This window comes from Momordica charantia, assembly GCF_013281855.1.
Source record: "Momordica charantia cultivar OHB3-1 chromosome 5 unlocalized genomic scaffold, Mcharantia_2.0 BLBB01000005.1, whole genome shotgun sequence".
Classification (NCBI taxonomy): Eukaryota; Viridiplantae; Streptophyta; class Magnoliopsida; order Cucurbitales; family Cucurbitaceae; genus Momordica; species Momordica charantia.
Genome location: NW_028275163.1, coordinates 22816871 through 22844696, shown reverse-complemented (window position 1 = coordinate 22844696; position 27826 = coordinate 22816871). Strand labels below are relative to the sequence as shown.

Sequence of the window (27826 nt, the reverse complement as noted above, 5' to 3'; positions counted from 1 at the left end):
TTCAAATTCCGTCATAAAGTTTAAGTTTATTATAACAAGATGTGTGTCAATAAAATTTTCTTTGAATAGGGTGGAGGAAGCTCATTTTACCTCTTAATAAAAAAAAAAAAAGAGAGTCGCTAATTGAGCATAGATGAACGGATGAAGACAGTTGATATCCACCCCATGTTTTTCTAAAAAAATTAAGAAAAAAAGAAAAAAACTTCTAGTGGCCAATCATCGAAAAACTTTCCGAACTAAACGCCCGCCACGCGGCCACCGTGGAAAATGGTCCAACGCTCTTGATAGTCGTGACCGCACCAGATAAAACCCGCGAAAAGGGGAATTTACTAAAAATCTCAAGTTTAAAAAAAAAAGGAAAACGAATAAATTAAAAAAGAAAAGAAAAAAGGGACAGCTCCGCCTGGGGTTAAGCGCGCTCTTTCTATATAACAAGCCCGGACTGAATCTCAATCCAAAGCTCCCCAATCTTCCCGGCTTCTTGCAATTTTCCGCCATATTTTTGCTGTAATTTTTGCTTTTCTTATCAGTCATCATTGTAAATCTCATACGTTCTTGTAATTTTGTAGGATTAGGGTTTTGTTCTCGCTTTTTTCTTGTACAATTTCAGTGTTCACTGGGGTTTTTTCTTCTGCTATATCTGTAATACATGTTGGTTTTGGGCGAACTAGTCGCTGGTAGGGAGGTTCTTGAGATCTCTTCAACTGGTTTTGTTCGTTTTCGTTTGTATCGATGATGTAATGACAGAGAATTGGAATTAGATTAGGTTTAGGATTAGGGTTTTGATTTCCTTTTTTGTATGCTAATGGAAATGGAGAGCTCGCGGAGAGCATTCGATCGGACGAGGGAGCCCGGTTTGAAGAAGCCCCGACTGACCGATGAGGCTGAGCGCGGCGGGAACATTAATGGCCGGCCGTTTCCGCAGAGACCAGTTGTTTCGGGGACCAATATTGTGCAACCCAGATTTCGAGCGAGTGATAGAGATTCGGGAAGCAGTGATTCTGGTCGAGGGGGGTATCAGCCTCAGCCGCCGCAGCACCAGGAGCTTGTGAGCCAGTACAGGACTGCCCTTGCGGAGCTGACTTTTAACTCGAAACCCATCATCACTAATTTGACCATAATCGCGGGTGAAAATCTCCAGGCTGCAAAAGCGGTCGCTGCTACTGTTTGCGCCAACATTATCGAGGTGAACCCAGTTTAAACTGTGTAGCAGCGTTTTGCATTCCGTTGATTGATATTTTTCTTTTTGTGTGAATATGATTGTATTGGGAATTAGTGTAGAAGGAAAAGAGGAAATACAGTAAATGCCTTGTCGTTGAAGTGCAGAAGTAAAATTGTAAGTGTATTGGGATTAATGAAATCTTTGCGTTTTACAGCAATTTTTAGTTGTCTTTTGTGGAAAGTGCAACGTCTTGTTCGTGGAATATATAAATACCTCCCATAATATGTTTATTAATGCGCTATCATCTTAGTACTTGATGCCACATAATTTTTATTAGTAACAGATTTGTTTTCAATGGGAGGTTGGTGACAGTGATGGGTTTGTTGTGGCTATGATCCACGCTGCAGCCATCAAATCATACTTTGCGATAATAACTTAGTAATCCTTGTTTGTTGAGCTAATTGAAAATTTAATTTCTAAAATAAGTTTAAATAACTCTGCACCTTGTCTTCTGTAATTGATTGACTACCTTGTGTACTGAAATGGATGGTTATATTTGTTGGTTCGCTGTCTGTTTATATTGTTTATAAATAAATCATTCATTGACAATCCAGAAATTTGTACCCAGTAAAACTATCCAATTGAAATATATATATATTTTTGTGGATAAGACTATCCAATTGAAATATAAGCATCAATCTGAGTTAACAGGTGATTGCATTTACAGGAGGCCAACGATCTATATGAGAGATCATTGATCTGGAAAAAAAAGTTTAGCAGGTTTGAGTTTGGACTGTATAAAGTCTCGTGGTTTTGGTGAATCTGTGTATGTTGAATGAAGCTCTCTGCTCAACTCGAATAATAGTTGCACAGGACTTCTCCAGACGCTTGGAGTTGTTGCAAGTTGGACTTGTATTCTAGTAAAGTTTGACGGCTTAGGCCTTGCATTCATGCTAATAATGCTCTTTTCATGGGTTCCTTGTGATGTTTCTTTTATTCTCCTGATCCTAGGGAAGCGTGAAATGTGAAATGCAACTTAGAAGGATTAGTGAGTTTTTCTGTCCTGTACACCCCATAGCTTATGGTTCCAGAAGTGAAAATAGATATAGTCAGGCCCTAAGTTTTTTAACAAGCAGAATTGATTTTCTAAGGTTACTTTGCGCCTAATTTCCTCATACTTATGAATGCTTCTGGAGGGAGTGGTTGAGCATTGATCTTTAGAACTATTGTTCTAGAACTTCTTTGGTATGAGGACTGCTGGAGGTTTAATTCCCTTGATATGCGTGGTGCTTGTAGAGGTCTTTGAATGCACGGTGCACATAACTTGTTTGCTGCTAGAGAAATCTTGAGCAGTTAACATGTTTGTATAGTTGTAGGAGATTATTTTTATATCTCAACAAAATTGGGATTTTAGAAATAACTTTGTGGAGTAAAAAGGTTTATTTCACATGGTAAATTTGAAAGAGGTCGGCAATAGTCAGGATATCTTTGAAGCATGATTAGCCATTAATTACAACAGTAATGTAGTAATTGTCTCCATTTATGTTTAACAGAGGAATTAGCTTTCTTATTTGTTGCCTCGACTCTTATGATACAACCTTTCTTTCTCATTCGAAGATCTCAACCAATATTTTATTGTGATATCTATCTCTATTTATGTGTATAGACAATTTAGTTCCCTTCTATACATGTATCTGATTATGTATTCTTATTTTAGTATTATATGACTTTTGTTATAAAATCGGGTATGAGTGTTGTTAGTAATTACATAAGGTCATTTTTCTCAGCTGTTTTAAGCCATCAGTAACTTGTTTCTGTGTGGGTATGTGATAGAGTTCAATTCTTTTTCATGTGGCATTTCTGTTTGGCCCTACAATTGATTCAACTGGCAATCTTGTTGCTATATTGATTTCTAAAATGTTTTCCAGGTTCCCAGTGAGCAGAAGCTACCGTCACTTTATCTATTGGACAGTATCGTAAAGAATATTGGAAGAGACTATATAAAATACTTTGCAGCAAGACTGCCCGAGGTTAGATTTTCTTTGTTTACCTCTCCGTACTGAAAAACACTCTTGTTGAACAAAACTAATTTGTATCCCATCTTCCAAAGTAATGCTTCATAATGCTTCCTTGATGCTCCCTTTCGGTATTTTTGTTCATTTTCTTAAACTGATATGTAGTTTTGTTAGTACATAATGTGGGGGTGGTGGACTTAAACTGATATGAAGTCATGAATGTGTATGTCATTTTCCTGCATTATTTGACCAGTAACCTGCCCCAATCAAGTACAACATTCTTTATTGTGCTTGGACAGCATCATTTTATTCATTGTCTTATCAATTATCCCAAATTTATAATGTTTTTTCCTATCCTTTTTAGGTATTCATCAAAGCTTATAGGCAGGTTGACCCTTCTGTACATCCAAGTATGAGACATCTTTTTGGAACCTGGAAAGGAGTGTTTCCTCCTCAAGCTCTGCAGATTATTGAGAAAGAACTTGGCTTCATGCCCAGCAGTAGTTCTTCTTCTGGGACCATAGCCTCAAAACCTGATTTGCAGACACAACGTCCACCCCATAGCATCCATGTAAATCCCAAGTACATAGAGAGGCAACGGCTTCAGCAGTCAGGCAGGGTTAGTGATGTTCTGCTACCATGCTCAGTTTTGATCGTTACAAGTGCAGCCCTTGGCCCATTTTTTCTACTCATAGATTGAAGTCGTTCTTGGTCTTATGAAAATTATTACATGGCCTTATAAACTGATATCTGTTGCCTTTATTATAGTGGACAAACTGATACTTGGTGATGTTTTCCTGTTTCCATCTAAATTATGATGTTTCATTATTTCCGTTGACATAAAATGATTCTCCATTCATCTTTGCTTGTATGTAGTAGATTTCTTAAAGATTTAGAGGGGTGCTCACCTATACTTTTTTCCCCGAATGAATATTCTTAGTTTGTGAAGTGGATTTGTATTTTCTTCCTTTTTTTCTTATTCTACTTTGATTAATTTTGTTATGTGATGAAGGTGAAGGGAGTGGCTGATGATGCCACTGGGGTAACAACAAATGTAACTCAGGATGTTGCCCAAGCCAAAATTAGTACTGGACGCCCGTGGGCAGATGCTCCAATAAAAGTGCTTGTAAGTGTGTGTGTGTGTATATATAAATTTCATATAGGTTATTAGTTTTTGGTTGCCTTATGATAAACATTATGACAAATTTTTCAGGACATTCAGCGTCCACTTAGAGATGCACCAAATGATATGGCACAAGAGAAGAATATCACGGCTGCATACGCAGATTACGAATATGGTTCTGATCTTTCAAGGACCCCAGGTATCGGAAGAAGGGTCATTGACGAAGGGCGAGACAAACCTTGGTCTGCAGCTGGATCCAATGTGGCTGAGAAGTTATCTGGCCAAAGAAATGGGTTCAACGTCAAGCATGGATATGAAAATTACCCTGCACCCAAATCTGCAAACACTGGTGCACGGCTACTGCCCATGCAAAATTTTTCAAGCAGTAGCAGCAGCAGAGGATTGTCTACTAACTGGAAGAACTCTGAGGAAGAGGAATTTATGTGGGGTGAAATGAACTCTATGTTGACAGGTCATGGTGGACCTACCATCGCTAGTAGCATGGGGAAAGATCAATGGGGTCCCGAGGATTCAGATAATTCGGTAAGCTTGAATATAATTGATGGAAACCACTTTGTCCTGGTGAATGATATATTTTAATACCAATTACTTCACTAGTTGCAGTGGAAGAAAGCAAAAAGTGTTTGCTACGTACTACTTCAATTTTTGTAGTGCTCTTTCAGGGGTGCGCAATTATGGACCATTGACCATGTCATGGATGATTGATTGTGGAGTTGGTTTCTATGTGCAGGGTATTGAAAATAAGCCATTAAGCGTACGGGATGCTGGAGCAAGTGTTGATAGAGAAGCTTCCAGTGATTCACAATCATCTGAGCAGAGAGAACTAGGGGATTCTGGACAGCAAAGGTCATCAACGTGGCAAGTGCAGGAGTCAATATCTATGGACGGGCTGAGAGGCGGGGTTCCTAGAAAGAATTTAGCCCACTCAGGAGGTTATGGTGCCACTCTTACCACACTATCAGGTGCTAGCTCTTCTGTGGATCAAATGGGAGGTCGAACACAGATCACATCATCTAATATTGGAGCCTCAGGGCATGGGTTTCTGAATAAAGGAGGTTCAGGTTCCACTGGGACTATAGGCCATCAAAGATTTCCATCAAGAGGTGTTGCATTCCCACCTGGACAGCCACCCTTGCACCAACGTCCCCCTTCACCATCTTTAGTGGATCACCGTGTTCCTCATCAAATGCACGACCATAAAACTTCATTTTCCAATCTTGACCCACGTAAAAAGCATATTCAGGATGCTGCCCTTAACCTGCATCCCAATGTTCGGCCGGATAGCCTTCAAAAACCACAGCCTCAGGATCTACCTGCTCCAGCTTCATCTATGCCTGCTTCTCAACCCAGGCACCAATTCTCTTTATCTGAGTCACTTAAACCTGATGTCACACAGCCGGAACTTTCTAGTCAGCGTACAGTATCAACTCTGGTCACTGATTTTGGACCATCCTTATCAGCTGGGAATTCTATTCCAGATCGTTTACCTGCAGAAATTTTGGGGGAGCCAAGCACCAGTAGTTTGTTGGCTGCTGTAATGAAAAGTGGAATTTTCTCCAATCATTCATTAACAAGTGGCATGCAGCAGAATATCAGCTTCCAAGATGTGGGGAATTTGCAACCCCACTCAAGCATTAAACCTCCTCTACCAAGCCGGTCTTCTCCTGCCCATACTCAGTCTACACTCTCAGAGCTGAAGGTTGTGGGAGAATCTTCATTAGGTCCTCCATCTCGTGAAAGCCCATCAGCTTTGGTTAAGCTATCTCGGACTAAGGTAGAAGAGACACCTAGTCCATCTGATCCGGTACCACCATCATCTCCTATGCATAGTTCATCCACTGAAACTTCAAATGTGGCAAACGATGCTTCTAGTCCAATTTCTAACCTTTTGAGCTCATTGGTTGCAAAGGGCCTCATATCTGCTTCAAAAGGAGAATTAACAAATAACGTGACATCCCAGATGTCTTCACAACCTAAAAATTTGAAGTCAGAAGGTGATGCTGTGACTAGTTCTATACCAGTTCCTTCCATCCCTATTTCTTCTTCCAGTATATCATCTAAGAGACTTGAACCACCTTCAGAACCTGCTACTAAGAGCTCCACTACTCTGCCTCCATCAGCTACAACTGAGATAAGCAACCTCATAGGCTTCGATTTTAGTTCACATGTTATCCGCAAATTTCATCCATCTGTGGTCAGTGGACTCTTTGATGATATTCCATACCAGTGTAAGGTCTGTGGTCTTAGACTGAAACTTGAAGAACAGTTGAACACGCACTTGCAGTGGCACACGTTAAGAACTGAGGCAAACACTTCAAATAGGGCACCAAGAAGGTGGTATCCAAGTTCGGATGATTGGGTTTGTAGAACTGCTAGACTTAGACTTGATGCTGATACCTCTGTGGACATGTCCGACGAGATGGAAGAAGATAATGAGCCAATGGTTCCTGCAGATGAGGATCAATTTGCTTGTGTTTTATGCGGTGAACTTTTTGAAGACTTTTTTAGTCAAAAGCTAGGTAACTGGATGTTCAAAGGAGCAACGTACATCACCAGCCCATCAGCGGGTAGTGAATTAGGAAGCACAAATGAGCAAGGTGCTAGAGGATCCATTGTGCACACATATTGTTTAACTGAAAGTTCAGTATATGACCTGGGTCTGGCAACTGATATTAAGATGGTAATGTTCTTGGTCCTTGATACATGTTCAAAACTGGATGTTGGTTTCACTATCATTCATCACTCTCCCTAATGATTTTTTGTGCTATTCCTAGACACAACGTTAAATTACATGATATAGTGCCTACTGATAATATGTTCAAATCTGTATCCCTGCTTTATATTGATGCTTCGGGTTGTTTTTTCTTGATTTAGTATTCGCGTATTAATAATTTAAGCTTCTTTGCATTATGTCCAACTTTCTACAGGAAATGGATGTATGATGCTTCCTACGCAATAGTTCCTCTAGGAACTACACTGGTGGACAACCTGCTCGTGCAATTGGCGGCATGCGAAAAGGGAGTTTGAACACGAGTGCTTCGGTCGTGGTAGTTCTGTTGAGTGCCAAAAGAGATAATAGGGGAGTGGTAGCTCTATACTGGTATTTTCTAGCTTCCAAATTCCTTTTTGTTTTCTTTCTGCTTTTTTCTATAAAGATAAATAGTTGAGAAGAATACATCAATGCAATGATCAATCATTATTCAGATCTTTACCATCTTGTTTCTCAGCGGATTTTCACTTAACATCAATATCTGTTGCTATATATATGAGGCAGTGCACTTCAGGTCCCGGCCGCTCGCTTGGAATCTCCATCGAGACATGCCTTTGTATTATCGAAATCGTAGTAGCGAAGTGGTTTTTGTTTACCATCTCTTCTTTTTCTCCCCTTGTAATTTTGCCTTCTCTTATCCCTGCATATCATGTTAAGACAGTAATGGAGGGTCATTTAAGATTCTCTCAGCCTTTGAGAAGAGTTGTTTCACTTGTGTTGCGGGTCTGGTCTGGATATGATTATGATGATGTTGGATTTTGCTTCTTTTTGCTTCTATCATTTGCCCCCACCTTGTTTGACTGATTGGACAAGCTTGGCAATGGCATGGCATGGCCGATAATTGTGGTTCTTATGGTAGATTTTGCTACAATCATTGTCTTCACATGATGAACTGTTTTCTTCTTTTGTTTGGATGGCCACTAGAGCGTTGAAAAAAGGCTAGTGATTTGCAAGAATTCCATAAATCCATAGCCTTTGCTTGGGACTTGGACATAATTTTGTGTACCAATTATAGCGGGTACAAGCCATGATTGCTACCTAAATGCCACCTCCTCACACTGGAATTTATTTATTTATTATAAATTTGCTCTGTTTGTACCTCTAAATGTGTAATTATTTTGAACTAAGAAGGAAAATTGAAGTTTAGAAAAAGATTCTCTGTAAGGTTACAAAAGATGATGTGTTGACGGACAATGAAGATTAAGTATACAAGTTAAAGTCTAATGTAACTGGAATAAATTTATAATTTAATACCTATTCATTTGTTTTGTTATTTGTCTCTAATAAATTTCTAAATTTTCAATTTTTTTAATAGATACTTTTTGAATTTTGCATGTAACAGATTTTTGACTTATTTAATATTTTCAACAAGTTCACAAATTTATAAAATAACGCTACGAAACTAAACTTATTGCAACATATGAGCTTGGTTTTGCATCGGTTAATATGAACTTGGTTCAGCAATCAAGCACTTAACTCCTTCCCTCGAGAAAGGAGGGTTCAATGTTCTATCCTTGCAATTATTATACTCAACAAGAAAAAACAAAGTTTAAGAATGGGAAAATTAAACCATGCTCTTATGATTTGAGGTTTAAATCCATGATTGCACTCTCTCATGGAAATTGGCATTCACATGGAAAATTAGAGGAAGTTTTTGGTCTCTCTCTTAAGATTCCGTGTTCAAAATGAATTGACTAGTCTTATACTTGCTAAATTTCTTCTTCCCTAATGTCCCAATCCTACTTTTTCATATTGTTTGTTTGTTCTTAATTTCTCAATCTTACTATTCTCTTTAATTTCCTCCAAACACATCACCCAATAAAAACTCTCTCCCCCCCTTTTTGCAAAACATCAGTTGATTTGGGTCAAATTTATTCACTTTTTTGTAATGTTTATCTTGAAATCAAGAAACCCACTTGAATTGATAAACTAGTGGTCTTTTCTAATGAATAAATAAATGCACACCATCAACATCATCATAATATACATATATATATATATTCTCTAATGAAAAAGAAACATTAATATATGAACCCTTGTAAATACTATATATAAGATATTATTATATCATATAATAAAAGGATGAAAATAGCAACAATTTGTTTTAGTATTTTGGATATGTACATAAACATATCTTGAGAATTAAATTCAAGGGTTTTCAATCTGTGTGTAAACATAATCCAAGTGTGCTTGTTGCATCATTCTTCTCTTCCCCCATTCTTCATCTTCTTCATCTTCTCCCTTCTCTCTTCCTCCCATCATCTACAGAAGAAAAGCAGAACAGCCCCATTAAAATCCAAATAACAAAAAAAAAAAGAAGGCAAAAAAAAAATCTCGTTTAATTACATAGGAGAAGTCTTCTGGCCATGAATTCTCTTGGGCGATTCCATGGCTGAGCTTCTTCTGGGTCTCTGCCTGACCTGCAAATTTTCCGGGAAAATCAGAAGGAAAATAAAATTGGAAATTAGAGTGAAAAAGGAAGAGTTTTTGGAAGTGGGTTTTACCTTGTTTGTATGGTGGGAAACGGGCAGAGGCTAATTGGGAGAGGAGAAGGAAAATGAAGAAGAAGAAGAAGAAGGCATGGAAATTGTTCTTCATTTTTTGTTTCCTCACTCACTCTTAATGGAGTTTTTGAAGTGAGAGAGAGAGAGAGAGAGAGAGAGAGAGAGAAGGGTTTTGGCCTTTTTCAAGTCACATGGAGACACCCAAAGAAGGCAGTTTATAGGCTTAAAAAATGCCAAACAATGTTACAAATACCAATGCTCTTGGTGGGCCATACCCATTTTAAATTTCTTTCCTTTTTATTTTTATTTCTAATCTTATTTTTTTTTGTCATGGACATCAAACTTACACCCTATTGATTGGAGATATATATCAATTACCGTTGAGTTAATCTTGTAGTTCATAATCGATATAAAAACATAATTTTAAAAATAAGTGATTTGAAAAAAAAAGTAGTATTTAGTATAGGTTCGTGTTTCTTTAGCATATTTGAAAATTGAATTTTTTGTGGTTGTGTGTTTAGAAATAATACTAATTAATATATTAATATTGTGGTTATAAGTTTTATAGAATTATTATTATACTTATTTACAATCTAATATATTTTAGATGTTTTAATTTTGAAAAAATAAAATGAATTTATAAAATGAAATAATATATTTATCAAATTTCTTGTTTTATAGTTATTTAATTTTTCTTTAACCTATCTAATAAAATTGTCCCGTTTGATCTTACTTTTTAAAATTATGTGGCTCACAAATTTCAAAAGCAAAGATAAAACTTTGAAAAATACTTTTTTTTTTCAAAAAAATTATTTTTAATTTAAAAATATTTTAAAAAGTTGATAACAAACAAATAAATACATAGATCAAACTAGTTTTTACAAACTTAATCTCAAAAAGTAGAAAATAAAAAAACAAAATCAATGATCTAGCTTAAATTGAATTTGTGTCCAATAGATCGATAAACTTTAAAAGATATCTCATAAGTTAGGATTTATTAGATACAAAGTTAAAAGATATTTATTATACTCGACATGAAAAATTTGGAGGCTATTAGACACAATAACCATGAAAATTTGCTTACCAAAACTTATTATCTAATCTTATTTTTTTCATGTCATTATTTGATCAGAGCACCATAGGATGTCAAGAAAATTTTATTTTCACAGCTAACATATCTTTAGATTTTGAAGCGTAACTAGGTAAAATTATAGTATATTCTTTTAAAGTTCGTATATTTAAATATTCACTCATTGTTTAGGTTGTTTTAAGTTGTAACACTAATCTAAACTTACGAAGATGAGAAATCGAGTTAAAAATCATCTAACAAGTCACCAACTTCTACAATGTTCGTACTCGGGTGACTGACAACGAAGGAACCTTCAAAAAGAGAGCAAACAGCTTCGACACTCAAGTTAGTCTCGGTCCAATCTATACTCAGTGTGATATAGTTTCATGTACATGGAAAATGAGGTAGAACTCTCTATCTATAGATGCTGATCTTCCAACAACTGTTGAATTCTGTAAATCACAATGCCTTGTCGAAAAAACAACTATTGATCTGCGACAAACAATGTAATAAGCATCAACATGTCACTTATGAGGGTGAGCTAATAGAAGCTTCCTTGGTCGGCCTAACCTCTAGGAAACCTTGAACAACGAATAAATTTAGACATCAGCTCGGACTTTTACAAAGTCTGAGTGATTTAATTTACTTTTAAGGAATTGGTCTTCTCACTATACTATTAAGATAGCAGTGAGTCGTCTGACAGGTATAAAATGCAGACACGTATCTCTTGATAAATCACTTCCAACAAAGCTATATATTTCATGTTTAAGTCATAATTTGAGAAAATTAAAATTTTAATGCTAAATTTGATTTAATTTTTTCCCTAAAATTTGAAATTTACAATTTCGGTCTCTATTCTTTTACTTTAATCTCAATTTGGTTCTCTATTCCAAATATTCGAGTACCATTTTAACTTGAAAGTACCATTTTAAAAATCTAATTCATATTTTCAACCACATAAATTTACTATATCCCTATATTATTGTTACAAAATGACATACTATAAGCCTCATATGTCACATTTTAAATAATTTGCTACATTAAATTTTTATTAGAAGTATAAAAACAAAATTTGACATGACAATACTAAAAGAAATAATTCAACTTTATTTAAAGTAAAGAGAAAAAAAAAGGTTGCTACTTTTATGAAATTCCATGTGAACCTCAAAACCAAAGAGAAACCAAAAAGGAGTTTTCTTTTCTATTGGGATTATATATTATATATTGCTTCCTCTTTATTTTATTTATTTATTTATTTTTATCAAAGTCTTGGTATTCCATGTGAACTTCAAACCAAAGAGAAACCAAAAAGGTTTTTTTCTTTTGTATTGGGATTATATTTTAGTAGTCGTTATTATATTGTATTATGATTAAATAATTACATAGAATAATTGATTAATAATCACAAAAAGTATACTAATGAACTATAAATCTAAAAAATTTTAAATAATTGACTTCATGAGTTTTTTAAAACATTTTTTTTTGTATATATCTAGACCTTTTAACTTTACGGATTATAATTTATTTTGATGAAATTGAAAATTTGAAATCGAGTGTGATTCACCCAACTCAGTTAATAAAATTTAGAGTTTTTATTTTTTTAGTTGAGTAACAAAGTGGACCTCTAACCATATCATTTGATTGAGGATATATATCTTAATTGAGATATACTCAATTTTAGTTGTCTATCTTGATCAGCTCGTTTCTCTTTTGATATTAAGGTTTTCCTTCCTCGTTTGAGTTGGTTCGAAATGTCTATTTCAACCACAGTAACAACTACACCAAAAAGTCAAAACAAAAATCAAGTTAGCACACAGTGTGAGGAATCCTTTATTCGGTTGGCGGACGATGTAGTATAGTACGGAACGTAACGACTGAATTAAGTAGATCAATTAGAATTCCCTAGCAAACTCGTTGAATAATGATTTGACGTGGATTCTACACATGTTTGTAATCAAGTCAGTTTTGGAGTCATTTGTGATAATAAAATCATCCGGCAAAAAGCATTAAGACTACAAAGACTCTAGTCGTGCATGCTGATTGAAGTGCACCTCTACTTCAATCGTCCTTAAATTAAAAATTTATTCATTTTTCTCTATTAATAACTCATAATCAAATCTTCAAATCTCCAAACTCGCTTATTAAAATATACAGAATGAACTTTTTTAGTCCGTGAGCCAAAAAGTGAAATAATAATAATAATAAAAATAATAATAATTAACCAAGATAATATAAAGAAGCAAAAATAGTGGGATGTTAAAGAATAGAAAAATAGTTGAAGAAGTCAAACCTTTGGACTGCCATGGACGACAGCTGTTGGCCATAGCCAAAATCACAACAAGCTTTCTCTCTCCTCTCTTTCTTTCTCTCTCTACTTTTCTTCAGAGAAGCACGTGACTGCAATTCTTTTTGTTTTTTTTTTAAACAGTTTAATTAAATAATATCATTGGAATTTGATTCTTTCTTTCTTTCACTCATAAACAAATCAAAATCCCTTTAATAAAGCAATTCAGAATCGCAGAGCCTTAAAAATAGAAGCTTTGGGAATATTATTGAACCAAAAAAAACAAGGCCATGTTTGGCTTAGAGCTGTTTAATGAATTAATTTTAATGTTTTTTCCGACAAAATTTACAGAAAAAAAGAAGAAGAAAACGATGATGACATGTCCATGCATGGATGTCATTTTCTTACATTGGGAATTGGAATTGATATATTTTATTAATGTGTTATTCGATGTGAATATTAATGAGAGATGCTATTTTCTTCCTCAAGACTTATACATTCACCATATTTATTTTGATTTTTTAATTTTAATTTATGTATTTTTTAAATCTATTTTTTTATTTGATTTTTCCGTATCATATTTTTATCTCACTTATTTTCACAACAATTATAGTATGATATTTTATTTATAGAAATTTTTAAAATGTAGCATTAAATTTGTATAGAATGATTTTTATTGTGTATAAAATTTGTATGAACATTTTATAAATAGAGATCAAAATAGTGACTTTTAAGAGTATAGAGACCAAAATGAATACTTTAAATTAAAATTATAAATTGAAATTTAGGGACTAAGATTGACGTTTTGAGAGTATTGAGACTAAATAAACCAAAGTCGAAGGTATATATATACCAAAATATTATTTGAACTTTTTCTTTTCCTTTTTAGGAGTTGTGACATAAAATCAAAAAAATTGAGCATCTTTTCTCACTTTTTTTTTTCTTTTGATCCTTCTTTTTGTACAATTATTCAAAGCTCACTTTTTATTGAGCTTGAAGTTTTTTTGTAACTCCTGAAATTTTTTTGGTAGTGGTTTTAATTCATTGTCATATTTCAAAGTGATTTTATTTTATTATATTTCCCTTCTAATATGATTGTTTCTTACGTTTGGGAGACCATCCGGACAAGCATAATTTTACAATAGTATATGACATTGTCTGCTTTTAGCATAATTTTCACGGCTTTACTTTTGATTTCATCCAAAAGATCTCAGTTTCAATGATGTTGTCCCTCATGTACATATTCATGATATTTTCCCTAGCCAATATAAGACTTTGTTTCTACTCTTATAAATCTAATATCTTTTTCTTTTAGAATAAATATTTTATTAAAAAATAAGAAACCCCACTCTATTATGTTTTTTTTTTTCCTAATGTATAGAAAGTAAAAAAAAAACATTATATATTAATGTAAAGATTGAAATAGAAAATAAAAAGAGGTATTTACTTGAATATATAAAATAAATATGTATTTTCATAAATGGCAAAAATTTGAAATTTTACAAAAATAAACCTAATTCAAATGAAACTCAATATCCAAATGTAATATAAAATATAATAAGAAAAAAATAGATTTATGTTACCTTTGTACCCATCAAAAAGTTGTAGTTTGTTAAAAGATCCCAGGTCTAAATTTAAACATAAAAAGACCTAATAATATTTATCGATCAGTTCCAATCTCAATTAATCTTCACTTAAAATGAAAATTAAACTCGATTCATGAGAACCAAATTAAGACTACATGGAAACGTAATTAAATTTGAGATTAGATGGGAAAGGCCAAAGAAGAGGATGGCTGGAAAAAAATCAAAATGGCTTTGGAAGAACTGAGATTCTGAGGATCTGGATTTTTGGCAACACTCCAGAATAATTTTGATGGGACTGCTGTCTATTTTCTGACCATAATTTTAATTTTTATCTTCTTGCAACCTTTTTCTAGTTTTTTTTTTTGATAAAAAACTTTTTATTAACTAAATTCATAAATATATTTTTAATATTATTGGAACTTCCGTAACTAGCTATTCTTGCGTTTTCTAAATTTTATACGTAAATTTATGAAATTGTAAAATGATTCAAATTCGACAGACACCAAAAAAAAAAAAAAGAAGCTTATTGCATATTATTACTAATATGTTTTAATAATTACGAAATCTCGTTTAATAAGTTAATGAAAATTAAATGTGATTATTTCTATTTTATGATTATGAAAAGTAGATGAACTGTGTTTGTTTATTGGGCCGAAACCAGAGCAACAGGCCCAGTAAACCGTCCAGCTGACAAAGCCTTACACTTTGGGCCTTGAGAGCCCCGATATGGGCCGTCGATTTTTCTGCCCGTGGGAGATTGTAGAAAAATAATGTGATATTATTTTATTGCTTTTCCCAAATTAAATGAACCAATGAAAAATATCATTTCATATGAATTACCAATTGTCCTTTGATACATAAAATATTATTTGTGTGAGTTAAAAATTTAGATCTATTTTCAATGTACAAGAATCAGTTAACAGGAAACTTAATAAAATGACCAATAATGAGCAGTTTCAAAGGTTGAACTTAATCATTTGTAAACCTATAATGGCCATAAGGGTTTCTTTTTATTAATTTTTTTTTTTTGTTTCTTATACCAAAGTATTTAGTATAGTCCCTCCATAATGAGTAATTCAATTATATTATCTTTATATACTTAGATTAGAAAAACATTAGGCACACATATAACATAGTTCTTAAGTTCAAGATATAACGAGTCAATTTGAATATAATTCAACTGAGTTCACCGTTGTATCTTAAATATAAAGATGATGACGATAATAATAATAATAATAATAATAATATTATTATTATTATTATTATTCTAACCGAACGTAACTCAATTTTTATAATGTAGAAAGTTGGAGGTTGACGTTTGTGTAATATGTATAACAATATAAAATTTTAGAAGGTATTTTACTAAAAAAAAAATATATTATTCCAACCTTTTAAACACAAGTCAAACCTCAACTTTAAATGTCACTGCACGTCCTCTGTTTTGGTCAAACTGTACAGAGAGTCTCATTGACTTTTTCTTTTGTAAAATATCCCAATAATTTCTCCATTATCGAGAATCTCAACTCCTCTTTGGAATAAAAATTTTATTTTCCAAATATATTCTTTTAAAATATTTAGTTGGAACGTTTATAAATCTTTTCAATTTAATTTTTTATATTTTAACAATTTTTAATTTAGATGGTCACATATGGATTGATGATAAATTTATATTATACAATACATAATAGAACTATTAAAATTTAAAGGAGGAAAAAGAACATAAAAGAAAAAAAAGAAAGCTTAAAATTTCTATGGAGTTTTTAATTAGAAATTTAGAGAAAGAAATTGAAACATTTTATTCTCTAAATTAGTTGACATTTTTCCTTCGTTAAATCTTTTTGTTAATTTACCTAGTATGATTTCATATAAGTTTATCATCACTTAATTTTAATATTTTATCTTATAATGATGGTTAAATTGAAAAATGTTCAAATATAAAAGTTAAATTGAAACATTTTAACATCGGTTGAAAAATCAATAATAATGTAGGACATTGACAAATGTTACGTAAAAATTTATGTGAAAAGGTAAAACTATGGACAATAGTAAGTTCATGTTACGTGAGAATTCTTTATGTTATGACCATTTATTTTGTAGAATTATTTTATATAGTTAGGATTAGATTAGATATAAGTTATAGAAGATTGAGTATTGTATATCTTAAATTATTGTTCACAAATTCGTAAATTTTTTTAATTATATTATAATGACTTACATATTCAAATACTAGTTCACTATTGTTTTTTCTTTTCTTTTTTTTTTGAAATAATTTTAAACTAACTCCCATGGTTAAAATACCAACTTGATGGAGTGCATAAAATTTAAGCTAATTATATGTTTTTATTTAAAAAAATTCAAATATTAAACTCTCAATTATATATATATATATATGTTTTTTTTATTTGAACCAAAAATAAATGGAATGATGGCATTTTTCAAATGATATTATTTCACCAAGTTTGACTCGAACACTTTGGGGCATGAGTCACGAGTCAATTAGTTCAACTGGACACCAACCAAACCGATAAATTGTTTTTTTTTTTTTCCTTCTCTTTTCTAAGGGTGGTTGATGAAATTGAAGGAGTGAAGGCTTTGACTCTCAATTTAATTTGTTTTGACTATTAAACATTTACTTTTCTAGATTGTCACAACCAACCCAACCGTTCCTATACCGTTTAATATAGCCATTAATAGTACCGAGAAAAATAGGTGATGCGAGATTTAAGAGACTCGGTAGAATGTGAATGTATTATATGACAAGTTTAAGAAATTCGATATTTGGGAAAAAGATTTTTGTATTGGTGGAATGTTTTTCATACCTGTCTTGCAAGGCCTTCAACAACTCTTTCGCTGTAGTCTCTTCCGCCACCAGACTACAAACATTCATTGACAACGACATTTGATGTTTGCAACGGCATGCTCATCCATTTCATTCCAATCCTTGTCTATCATCCCTGCTGGTATCTCCCCTAAAGTCTTGTGTATCTTCTTGCACGTAAGAAGATCCTTTACCTGCATCTTCTAAACTGAAATTCTCTCCGGTGAACTTCAGAACCCCTTCATAGTAATGGTGTGCGTGATATTTGTCTTCACAGCTCTGATACCACTTGTTGGGAAATTGAAAACCCTGAATAATTTACCCTTCCTCACAAAAATATCCAAATACAACAAAAAAAATATGCAAATAGGAAGAAAACTGTAAAAGAATAACGACAAATAACTATTTAAGGATTGGAATAGAAAACTCTTCCAAAAAATATCCCCTAGAGGTCCAACAAAAGTCCCCAATAGGATATAGGTTTCCTGTTTTGGCTCCATAATCCCAACAATGCAAAATGTCTTACTCGTTTGTGAGGTTTAACAAGGACATAAGAGAGATGACAAACACGATAGTTTAATAAAGATAGGAAGAGTAAAAGAAGCAAATAGCTTAAGAAACTTGCTATTGCTGGTGTACAAACTCACTGGTCTACCATTGATCAAAGTGAGCTACCAACTCCATCTATAAATCCATTTTATTCGACTAGTCAAATAAATGACATTACAAGTCTCTCGTAATTTTTTACCCAGACTCACCCTTAAGAGAATGCCATCATTTAGATGTGGAGTCCAAAATTGTCTTAGAAAATGATAAAAATTGTATATTGTAACTTTCTATAGATACACTATTTCAATTCTTATTGTTATTTTTTTAGCAGATGGGACAATTGTTGCTCTCCTTCCTTTTTCGCTCAACTCCTAACTCTTTTTGCAATAATTTTTAGAGATACGAAAAAGTCTCACATTCACAGGTATCATATTTTACATAAATAACCAATGGTTATGCAAACAAAATGTGATATTTTCATTAGTAGGAGACATTTTAACTAAAGTTAATAAGCAATAAAACATACAGAATTAAATTGAAGCTGAATAATATCATCTATCCCAAAGCCTCAATACATTATAGAAATATAATGATTCACTTTCTAAAGTGGGGCTTTATCATAAACAATATATACCACTGAAGCACAAACTTTAATTTCAAGTGGATATGCAAATGGCCCATTGGCTTCCATTTTCATCTCTATCAGCTTCTTCCTTTTAACTTGAATAATATTTTCATAAAAATCCAATATTTTTGAAGTTGAGAATATTATATTATTTTTTACTTTTGTTTTGTTTTGTTTTTTTATTTTTTTTGTTCATCGTGCTTAGAGATCATCAAGTTGGAAGAATTGTATATATTCACTCTTAGTGGTACTTTGCTTATCCCTTTAAATCCCCACTTTTGACTTCTGAAAATTTTGATTCGATTCTGTTCTCTCTTCCGCCGTTTTCCGATCCAGAAAATGGACGGACTCGTCAGTAACTCGGCGGCGACTCGGTCACTTGCTGTTTCAATTCTCGTCGCGATTGCCGTCCTCATCCACTTGCCCATTCGGGTATCCGCGGCGGCGCCTCCGCAGGAGCTGGCCGCCGGATTCCAAGCCACGCCGGACACGGCGGTCCGGTCGTTTCAGCCTCTCCTCAACGACCCGACCGGAAACTTCTCGATGGGATTCCTCCGAGTCGACGCGTCTCAACTCGCCGTCGCGGTTCTCCACGTGGCGTCGTCGGAGACCATCTGGACCGCTAACCCGACCGCCTTGGCGGCCTGGTCAGACCGGACTCTGTTCCGGTTCAACGGCAGTTTTGTACTTTCCGACGCGGATGGGAGAGTATTTTGGTCAACTTCCACCACCGGCGGCGACAGGGCCGTCCTTCTGAACTCGTCGAATCTGCAAATTCAGCTCCGCCGTGACCCGCCGGTGGTTCTGTGGCAGAGTTTCGACTTTCCGGCCGATACCCTCGTGGAGAATCAGAATTTGAGCTCGGAAATGGCGCTTGTTTCTTCTAATCGAATGTTCTCGGTCCGATTGGGGGACGATTTCATCGGATTTTATGCAGAGTTCAACGAAGGGAAGAGGCAGATTTATTACAGACGCAGAGCATTGCAAGCCAGAGCTCAGGTGATTCCCGGAGGAGGACCGGTTCACCTCCTGGTAAACTCCGACGGGTATCTCGGTATGTACCAGAACGGAAGCATGCCGGTGGATTTGGAAGCATTCAACACGTTCCAGAAATCGGCGGACGGGTTCCTCCGGCTCCGGCTCGAACCCGACGGCAACCTTAGAGGATTCTACTGGGAAGGTTCGTAAACAAAATATAATTACCAAAGGTTTTTTTTTTATTTCGCTTTTTTTCTTTTTAACCAATATATATATAGAAGGACTAAACAATTTAAATGAGGTTTTAATTTTTAAAATTAAGTAATTAATTTAAATTTAAGATTATTTAATTGAGTAAAAAATAAATGGAGAAAAATTGCCCGCATGAGTCCCGCCCACTTTTCAGTCCTACAGTTTTATGTATATAATCTTCCAATTTTATAAATGGTTAGGACTTGAAATAAAGAAAAAAGAAACTTAAAATTTTAGGGTAATTGTCCTTTCCATAAGCATGTAATTTTTTATTTTAGTTTTTTTTAATATAATAAGCAAGATCATAGATTAGTGCGCCAATTATCCATCCAGTTAATTTCATGTTAATAATTTTTAATTTTAGTTTTGATGAGATATTAATATTAAAATTTTTAGCATTCAAATTAATTAAATCGAAAATTTAAGATTAAAATTAATGGGTTATTTTGAATAAAAAAAAGAAAAAAAATCGTTATTGAAGTTTCGGCTAAAATTTGTTTGAGCAGGTTCCAAATGGGCATTGGTTTACGAAGCAATATCGGAGAAGTGCGAGCTCCCGAATCCATGCGGTTCATACGGTTTGTGCGAACCCGGTTCCGGATGCTCATGTCTGGACAACCGGACGGTTTTCACCTCCGATCACTGTCTCCCGGATGATTCCGGTGACTTCTGCGGCGGCATCGCTGAAAACAACTTCTGGGTTCTGCGAAGGACCGGAGTGGAATTACCCTTCAAGGAGTTCATGAGCTACCGAACCGGGTTCACAATGGACCAATGCGAGAGCTACTGCGAAGCCAATTGCTCCTGCTGGGCCGCGCTCTTCTACAACGCCACCCGGTTCTGCTATACCGTCGACTACCCGGTCCGGACCGTGGTCACGGTCGCTGACGAAACCAAGACCGGCTACTTCAAGGTCCGGGCAGCGCCGGCGAGGGCGGAAGCTAAGGTAGGTCTCGAGATCGGGCTCGGAATTCTGGGCGGAATCGTCGGAATCGTGGTGGCGATTCTTGGGTTCGCGGGTTTCCGGCTGTGGCGGCGGCGGAGGGGAATTCGGCGGTTTTTAGGGGAAGATGACGGGTCGGTTTCGCCCGGCCCGTATAAGGATTTGGGATCCGCGAGTTTCAAATCCATAGAGATGGGAAGTGGTAGTGGATTTGGTCGGTGACGTAATCAATGACGTCGTTTGGGGGTTTTGGGAAATGATAATTTGACCGGCAGTGATGTAGACGCCGACCGTGGTGGGTCCCAGCAGTAACTTTTTGGCCTTTATTTTGGTGGACTGCTTGGGGAGCCCCCTGATTTGAATTATGGAGAGGAGCTTTCTTGTTGACTTTTGAATATTAACCATCGAAAAATGTCACGTGTACATTAAATTAATTTTGATTAAATTAACACGATAGTATCTTGTCGGGTGGAGATCGGACTCATAGGAGCATGATAGGGTCTAAATTAGACGAGCTATGTTCAAGTTAGTGATGGTATCTAACATATCACTTTAATATTTGTCATCGAATATGTACTGAAAACAAACTTTAAAGTTCAACAACTAAATCAATCTAGCTTAGTAAATAAGGTTCGATATCTTCTTTAAAGTTGAAGGTTAGATCCTCCTCCATATATTTGCACTTACTATTATTATATATATATATATATATATATATATATATATTTTGAAACATACCATTATTATATTAATGCTGTAAGTGATAACGACTCTATATATTATGTTGAATAAAAACAAATATTTTTTCTTTTAAAGAGCTATGATAGTTTTACGATATTCAATATTCATGCAAATAAAAGATAAATTTAAAAAAGTATACCAATAACCTCGAGATGGTTAAAATTCATAGTAAAAGGATTTAAATATTGAAAATATTTGTTTTGTTAGAGGTAAATAAGGAAAATAGTCCAACTTTAAAACATGGGCCATGGAATCAATGAGGGCAAAATTATTTATTGGGCCATATTTTCAAATTGGGCCGGATCCAATCGAAGGTTAGCTCGGCCCAAATTATCGTCTTAATTTTGAGCTATGGATCGAGGCCCAAAATACCAGAAAGGGCTTAGGGCAAAGCCGTCAAAATTGCCAACTTGTAATTTTTTTCAAAATTTTAATTAAAAAGTTTTTACTTAAGGCCAACTTGTACTTTTTTTTTTAGATGTCAACCATTTGAACTTGAATTTTTTTATTTTTGAAAAGAAAAGTCAGTTTTATATGTTGTAAAAAAAGGTGTGATGTAGGGCTGTTTGTTTCATAGCCAAGTTGTATGGAAATTATTCTACTTTCCTATGTAATCAAAACATCATAGCAAAATTCCAAACCACTAATTTAGAGATTACTTCCTCATTTGGGAGTCCCTTGAGAGTATCAATTATTAATTAATGCTAATAGTTGAGTGTTAACATTTACAATTTGTCAATAACCACATATTAATAAGGTCCTTTTATCATATAATTTAAATATTTCAACCCCCATCATTTTCATCATTTAAGGCTGCCTCCCATCCTCTTTGGATCAGTTGTTGTGGCCATTTGATTCAAGATGACACAAATTTATAGATGGAAAATAGGAAAATGTCTATATAATATGCTTCTAAAGTCATGGGTTTGGAGAGAGTGGTTATCTATTTAAGACATAAAAAAATCAAGTTGTTTGGTTACTAGTTTTAACGGTTATAAATTTATATCCTATAAAATTTAGGTAGCTTTTGTAGATCAACCGAAAAAACTAATTATTATTATTATTATTTGAATTCAACAAGGGTAAGAAGATCTAAACCTCCAACCTTTAGGGAGATTGGGGTATGCTTTTCCATGATATTGGCGTTGTGGAACAGTCTCGTCGTCCTCCTAATTGGTGGGGAGACATTGTATATGAATTCCGCCTTGAATAGGGTAAACGATCACTAAAGGACTAAAGGTAACTTTGACCAACCAATAAGTCTCCTACTGTTTTCAACTTTGATGCTTGGGTTACTTGAGGTCTCAAGGAATAACCTTGAGGTCTTGAGTTCGGGTAGAGGACACTGTGCATATCCCAGGTATAGAGACATAAAGGCCAAAGAGCCGCCAACTCTTGGATAATAAAAATAAATAAAAACTTTACTGCTCACGATAAATTTCAATCCCTTTATTTGGCATTCCCCCTTTTTTTAGTACAATTGAAAAATAAAATTAACTAGTAAGTCAAACTATTCGAAGTTTTTATATTGTATAGCGTAACTTCGACCAAAAATGCCAAAGCGAACGTATTGGTAATTGACATATATCTTCAACCAAGATGATGTGAGTTCGATCTCCTACCCCACATGTCGTACTAAAAGGGGATTAAATTCTTCCTCTCACATATTGTTAAACTTAAAAAGAAAAAGTCTATTAATTTAGATTGAAAAGTAAGGCAGATTAGTTATAGGAAAACCATTTTTAATAACAGTAATTAAATACGCAAATGTATACTTATGAAAGAAGTAGAAGGGTCAAACAAAAACTGAATAATCGGCCTTTTAATGTCTCTTATGAAATTAAAAACGGCAAAAAAAAAAGAAAAAATCAGTTGGTATAATAAATGTAACTCAATAACTTCCCAAGATTATAATAAAATAATAATCGTCTACGGTTGCAAGTAGATAAAACTTTAGGAAACCGTTATTATTTAGTGGGCCCAGACATCACTATCCACCATTCATCGCCATCATGGCCCCACGTGGCACCACGTTGTTGTTCCCCTAAATCCTCCACCTTGCTTGTGACATTTATCTAATTCAAATCTTACTTTCCAAAAAAAAAAAATAAAAATAAATTAATTAAAACTTTTAATCTAATATAATAAACAAATTTATTAATCGTTTTCCTAAACCCAAAATAGATATATATATATTTTTTGTTGCCTTAGTAAGTTCGTTTATAATATTTTGGAAGTCTTCGTTTTGTATATTAATCTTTTTCCTACGTGTTAAAGCTTATCACCAAAATGATGACACTACGTGACAATATATTTTATTAGTGAGGACGTTACAAATAGGGAGTGAGGATCTATTCAAATTTATGACGTTTTAGAAGAGATAAAAGTATTTTAATATTAGAGAGTAGGTTCATGCTAACCATTTTATTGGTTAGGTTCAGGGTATTAAAGTTTCGTCAACATGTCGAATTTCTATATGTTTATTGACGTCAATATGGGAGGTGAATTGTCATTTCCATTGATAAAATATAAACAATATAAACATAATATTATTAATATGGATATAATATAAATATAAATATAAATACTTTGTAGGTTAAAATACTATTTTGATTCCTATGCTTTCAAAATGTTGGTTTCAACTTTAATTCATTTAAGTTGCTATACTTTTTAAAAAGTGACTATTTTAGTTCTTAATTTTATTTTTCTATTGCAATTTATACACGACACTATACACAGTATATTTATTAAAATATAACAATTACTTTATACTAAATAGTTTTCCTTTGGTGTAGAATTTGTGTTAAAATTTTGTAGAGATGGACTAAAAGGATAATTTTTTAAAAATATAGAAACTAAAATGAACATTTTGAAAATATGGGCTAAAATGAACTAAAGGCCGGAAATATAGGGACAAAAATAACATTTTAACCTAATTTGTAATTTACTAAAAAAGTGTGAAAGACTTATTTATTAATTTAAAAATTTGTAACAGATGTGTTATTTTTATATTTTTTTCAAAAATATATATGACGTGGATATTGTATCAAATCCATAGAATTGAGACATTGACATTGTATTGGCATCGATATTCAAAATATTGATTAGGTTAGAACCTGAAGTATTTCGTGTTTTTATTTGAATGAACTCGATTAACCTATTTATAGGAATTGAAAACATAACCGCTCTTGAAGATTTTAAACTGCGTAAAATTTCTTCAATGGAGAAAATGATCCAAGGAGAGACAAATCAAGTATCCAATTCAAGAATTTATCTACTTTCCCCAAATTTTCATATCATAATTATTTCATTGCTAATGACTATAGAGATTTCGATAGAAAAAAACTTCACACCACACAAAAAGGTAGTCTATGTATAAGCTCACGTTACAAAATTTATATCTTTAGTTTAAATAGAAAACTATGAATATTTTCTTTTCTACATTTGCTGAAATTAATTTCTATAGTAAATTATCAATAAAATTTAACACATCGTGCTTATTTCTCATAGTCAAAATATATTTATTTTATATAAACATAGTAAATTATCAATAAAATTTAACACATGGTGCTTATTTCTCATAGTCAAAATATATTTATTTTATATAAACATAGTAATTTTTTAGAAAATATATGTTAGGTATAGGAAAAATCATTTATTTTCTAGTGGAATTCAAATCGAGAAGATATCCTAATAGTCTTGATATCTCGATACTTTAAGATTTTTCGTAGATTTAGGAGAAGCTATCGTATTGATCTTAGGTTTTTTTATCTATAAATAGAAGAAAAATATTCATAATTGAGGCATGCTATTCTTTTCTACACCTCACATAAAACTTCAATTATAACTTAAGCATCAGAGCTTTTATTTTGCCAGTTTCGTTGATCTCTTCTATTGTAGAAGATTGATGAAAATTTGATAACGTTAATAATCCAAATTTCTGAACGATATATAAATATTTATAAAAGTGAGATTTTCTTTAATTTCATATTTTACCACGGACAAAGAACAAGATTGTGTCAAACTTTTAATTTCTTTCCTTTTTGTTGGATAAACATAAACATAAAGCTGCAACCTTTTTAGACAGGAGGAAAAGAAAAAAAAAAACACAGAAGTCTACTCTTATCCACACAATATTTCAATGAAAAGTACAGACAAAATAAAGATGGGATTTTCTTGGACATCTTCAAATGTTTATTAGGAATTTTTGAGGTCAGAGAATCATATTTTTATTTTCTTAAGACAAGACCAAGAACAAGAACAAGAACATGGATTTCATTTTCTCTCTCTAGGTTTCATAATCTGTCTGACTCTCACAATTAATATAGGAGAAGACAACCACACATGGACCAAACCCATAAACACAACAAAAACCCCTTTTGTCAACTTCACTCTCTCTCCCCATTTTTCTTGTTTTTCAGGCAAACCCACAATTATTCTCTCTCTCTCTAAAACTTTCCTCCAAAAACAGAACAAAAAAGAAAAAAAAAAGTTTCAATTTTTATCATTTCTTGTTCTTGTTGTTCCTCATGAGGAGAAGCATTGCGTCTTGTTACAGTGATCACGCCGTTAAGGTCTCTGATTCCTATTGCTCTGGCCCTTCCCGCCATGGCTATGTCGTTTCCAAGCTTCCTTCTCCAAATTTCCCGCACTCTGTTTCTTCAATTTACAGACCCAAGATTTCGACCAACCAAAAAAATCAGATTTTGATTCTTTTGAGTTGGAGCAGTGACCAAATGGGTCAAGGCTTCACCATTAAAATCAATTCGATTTCTGATCGAATTCTGTGCAGCAGAGGAGTGAAGTCATTCAAATTTTCAGAAAATTCGGAGATTTCGGTTTACTGGGATCTCTCGGAGGCCCGATTCGAGCCCGGACCCGACCCGAGTAGTGGGTTCTACGTGGCGGTGACGGTGGATTCGGAAATCGGGTTGCTGATCGGCGACGAGAGGGAGAAATTGGAGAAATTGGGGGTTTTGAAGCCGAATTGGGAGACCCAGTTGCCGGAGTTCTGTCCGGTTTCCCGGAGCGAGGAGTTTTCTGGCGAGGAATTGGTTTACTCGACGAAGGCGAGATTTTCGGACGGCGGCGGCGTGCACGAGATTCTGGTGAAGTGCGGCGGCGGAGAAGAACAGGGGACGAGGAATCGGACGCTGTTGGTGTTGATTGATAAGAAGAAAGTGTTGGAAGTGAAGAGATTGAGGTGGAATTTTCGCGGGAACCAAACGATCTTTTTGGATGGGTCGGTGGTGGATATGATGTGGGATGTTTATGACTGGCTTTTCAAGGCGGAATCTACGGCGGCGACGGCGGCCGCGGCGGCGTTCATGTTCCGGACGAGGAGTGGATTGGACAGCCGGCTATGGCTGGAGGAGAAAACGAAGCACCAAAGGGATGGATTCTCTCTATTGATTCGAGCTTGTAAGAATCCTGATTGATTCTTTTTTAATTTTTTTTAAATTTGATTTGATTTTTCTTATTTACTTTTAGTTAAACTACCCATTGGGTTTCAATTTGATCCAAAGATTTTAATTGAGTCTCTTGTTTTTTGGTTTTTTTTCAATTTGATTCTTATGGTTTTAAAATTTGATCTTTAATTTCAAAGATGGTCCGTAAATCTTTTTTTACTAAATCGTAAACATAATATAGTTATTAGTCAATAAAAAACATCTCATGTAAATAGAATATGTATTGAGATAAAGGATAAGGATAAATTTTTTTAATTTTTTAGTACAATGATGATAAATTTGATCCAACTATGAGAACTAAATTGAAACTTTTAAAATTACAAGGAATAAATTGAAGTTAAAGAAAGAAAAACTAAGGTGAAGTTGCGAGGATCCAATTGAAAATTGAAAATAGCAGAGAAACAATTTAGAATAATCTCAAACCAAATCAACCCAATGGGTAATTTAATTTTTTTTAATCTTTTTATATTTGAGTAATTTATTTAATTTTCTCTCTATGTAGTTACTTGAAACGAGAAGGATTCTTTAGGAACCTTTTTTTCTCCACTCAAGAGGGAAATGTGTAATGTGCTTTTCTTTATACATGAGATGCTGATTTCATGTAGGGTAAAGTTTGGAGATTCCTAATGAAAATTGTAAATATTAAGGGAGATAGTATGCTTTTTTTTCCTTGTTCGACCGCTGTACGAGTTGAGATTCAAATCTTCTACTTTTTTTATTGAAAAAATATATCTTTACGAATTCAAAAATATTCAGATTGGTGAGATCAAATTAGATGAGTTTGGAGAAGATTTAGGGATGTCGTTTTATAATGGGTCAAGATTAGGGGATGTCGTTTTATTTTGTCTTCGTCTTCGATCCCACAAAAATTTCAACTTGCTAGTTTTATTTTTTATCGCCGATCCTTATAGTGTAGGG

At 33.9% G+C, this 27826-nt stretch overlaps 4 protein-coding genes across 7 annotated transcripts; 3 read left to right on the top strand and 1 right to left on the bottom strand.

Annotated features, from left to right (window-relative positions):
- Positions 1-382: 382 nt before the first annotated feature.
- LOC111014280 (pre-mRNA cleavage complex 2 Pcf11-like protein) lies at positions 383-7962 on the top strand. 4 transcript variants are annotated; one of them, XR_015790858.1, is made up of 9 exons: positions 383-1186; positions 1277-1336; positions 3091-3192; positions 3542-3796; positions 4190-4303; positions 4391-4843; positions 5052-7001; positions 7249-7421; positions 7596-7962. XR_015790858.1 is itself a non-coding variant. In XM_088124001.1 (8 exons), exons 1-8 carry the CDS (start codon positions 800-802, stop codon positions 7261-7263), a joined length of 3336 nt encoding a protein of 1111 aa, XP_087980127.1. In that variant the 5' UTR covers positions 383-799; the 3' UTR covers positions 7264-7962. The 4 variants fall into 4 exon arrangements, 2 of the variants coding, with proteins under 2 accessions (XP_087980127.1, XP_022144638.2); XR_015790857.1 differs by having other exon boundaries at positions 7549-7962; XM_088124001.1 differs by having other exon boundaries at positions 7249-7962.
- A 1158-nt stretch (positions 7963-9120) lies between these two features.
- Positions 9121-9799, bottom strand: PSK3 (PHYTOSULFOKINE 3 PRECURSOR). Its single transcript, XM_088124288.1, has 3 exons — positions 9596-9799; positions 9438-9511; positions 9121-9353 (listed from the first exon to the last, which is right to left on the bottom strand). The coding sequence occupies exons 1-3, from the start codon at positions 9687-9689 to the stop codon at positions 9240-9242; spliced, it is 282 nt and encodes a 93-aa protein (XP_087980414.1). The 5' UTR covers positions 9690-9799; the 3' UTR covers positions 9121-9239.
- Positions 9800-18534: 8735 nt separating this feature from the next.
- On the top strand, positions 18535-21148 carry LOC111014264 (D-mannose binding lectin protein with Apple-like carbohydrate-binding domain-containing protein). Its single transcript, XM_022288928.2, has 2 exons — positions 18535-19706; positions 20263-21148. The coding sequence occupies exons 1-2, from the start codon at positions 18866-18868 to the stop codon at positions 20919-20921; spliced, it is 1500 nt and encodes a 499-aa protein (XP_022144620.2). The 5' UTR covers positions 18535-18865; the 3' UTR covers positions 20922-21148.
- A 4516-nt stretch (positions 21149-25664) lies between these two features.
- On the top strand, positions 25665-27657 carry LOC111014260 (DUF868 family protein, putative (DUF868)). The gene is made up of 2 exons (XM_088123680.1): positions 25665-26861; positions 27411-27657. Exons 1-2 carry the CDS (start codon positions 25970-25972, stop codon positions 27416-27418), a joined length of 900 nt encoding a protein of 299 aa, XP_087979806.1. The 5' UTR covers positions 25665-25969; the 3' UTR covers positions 27419-27657.
- Positions 27658-27826: the final 169 nt, after the last annotated feature.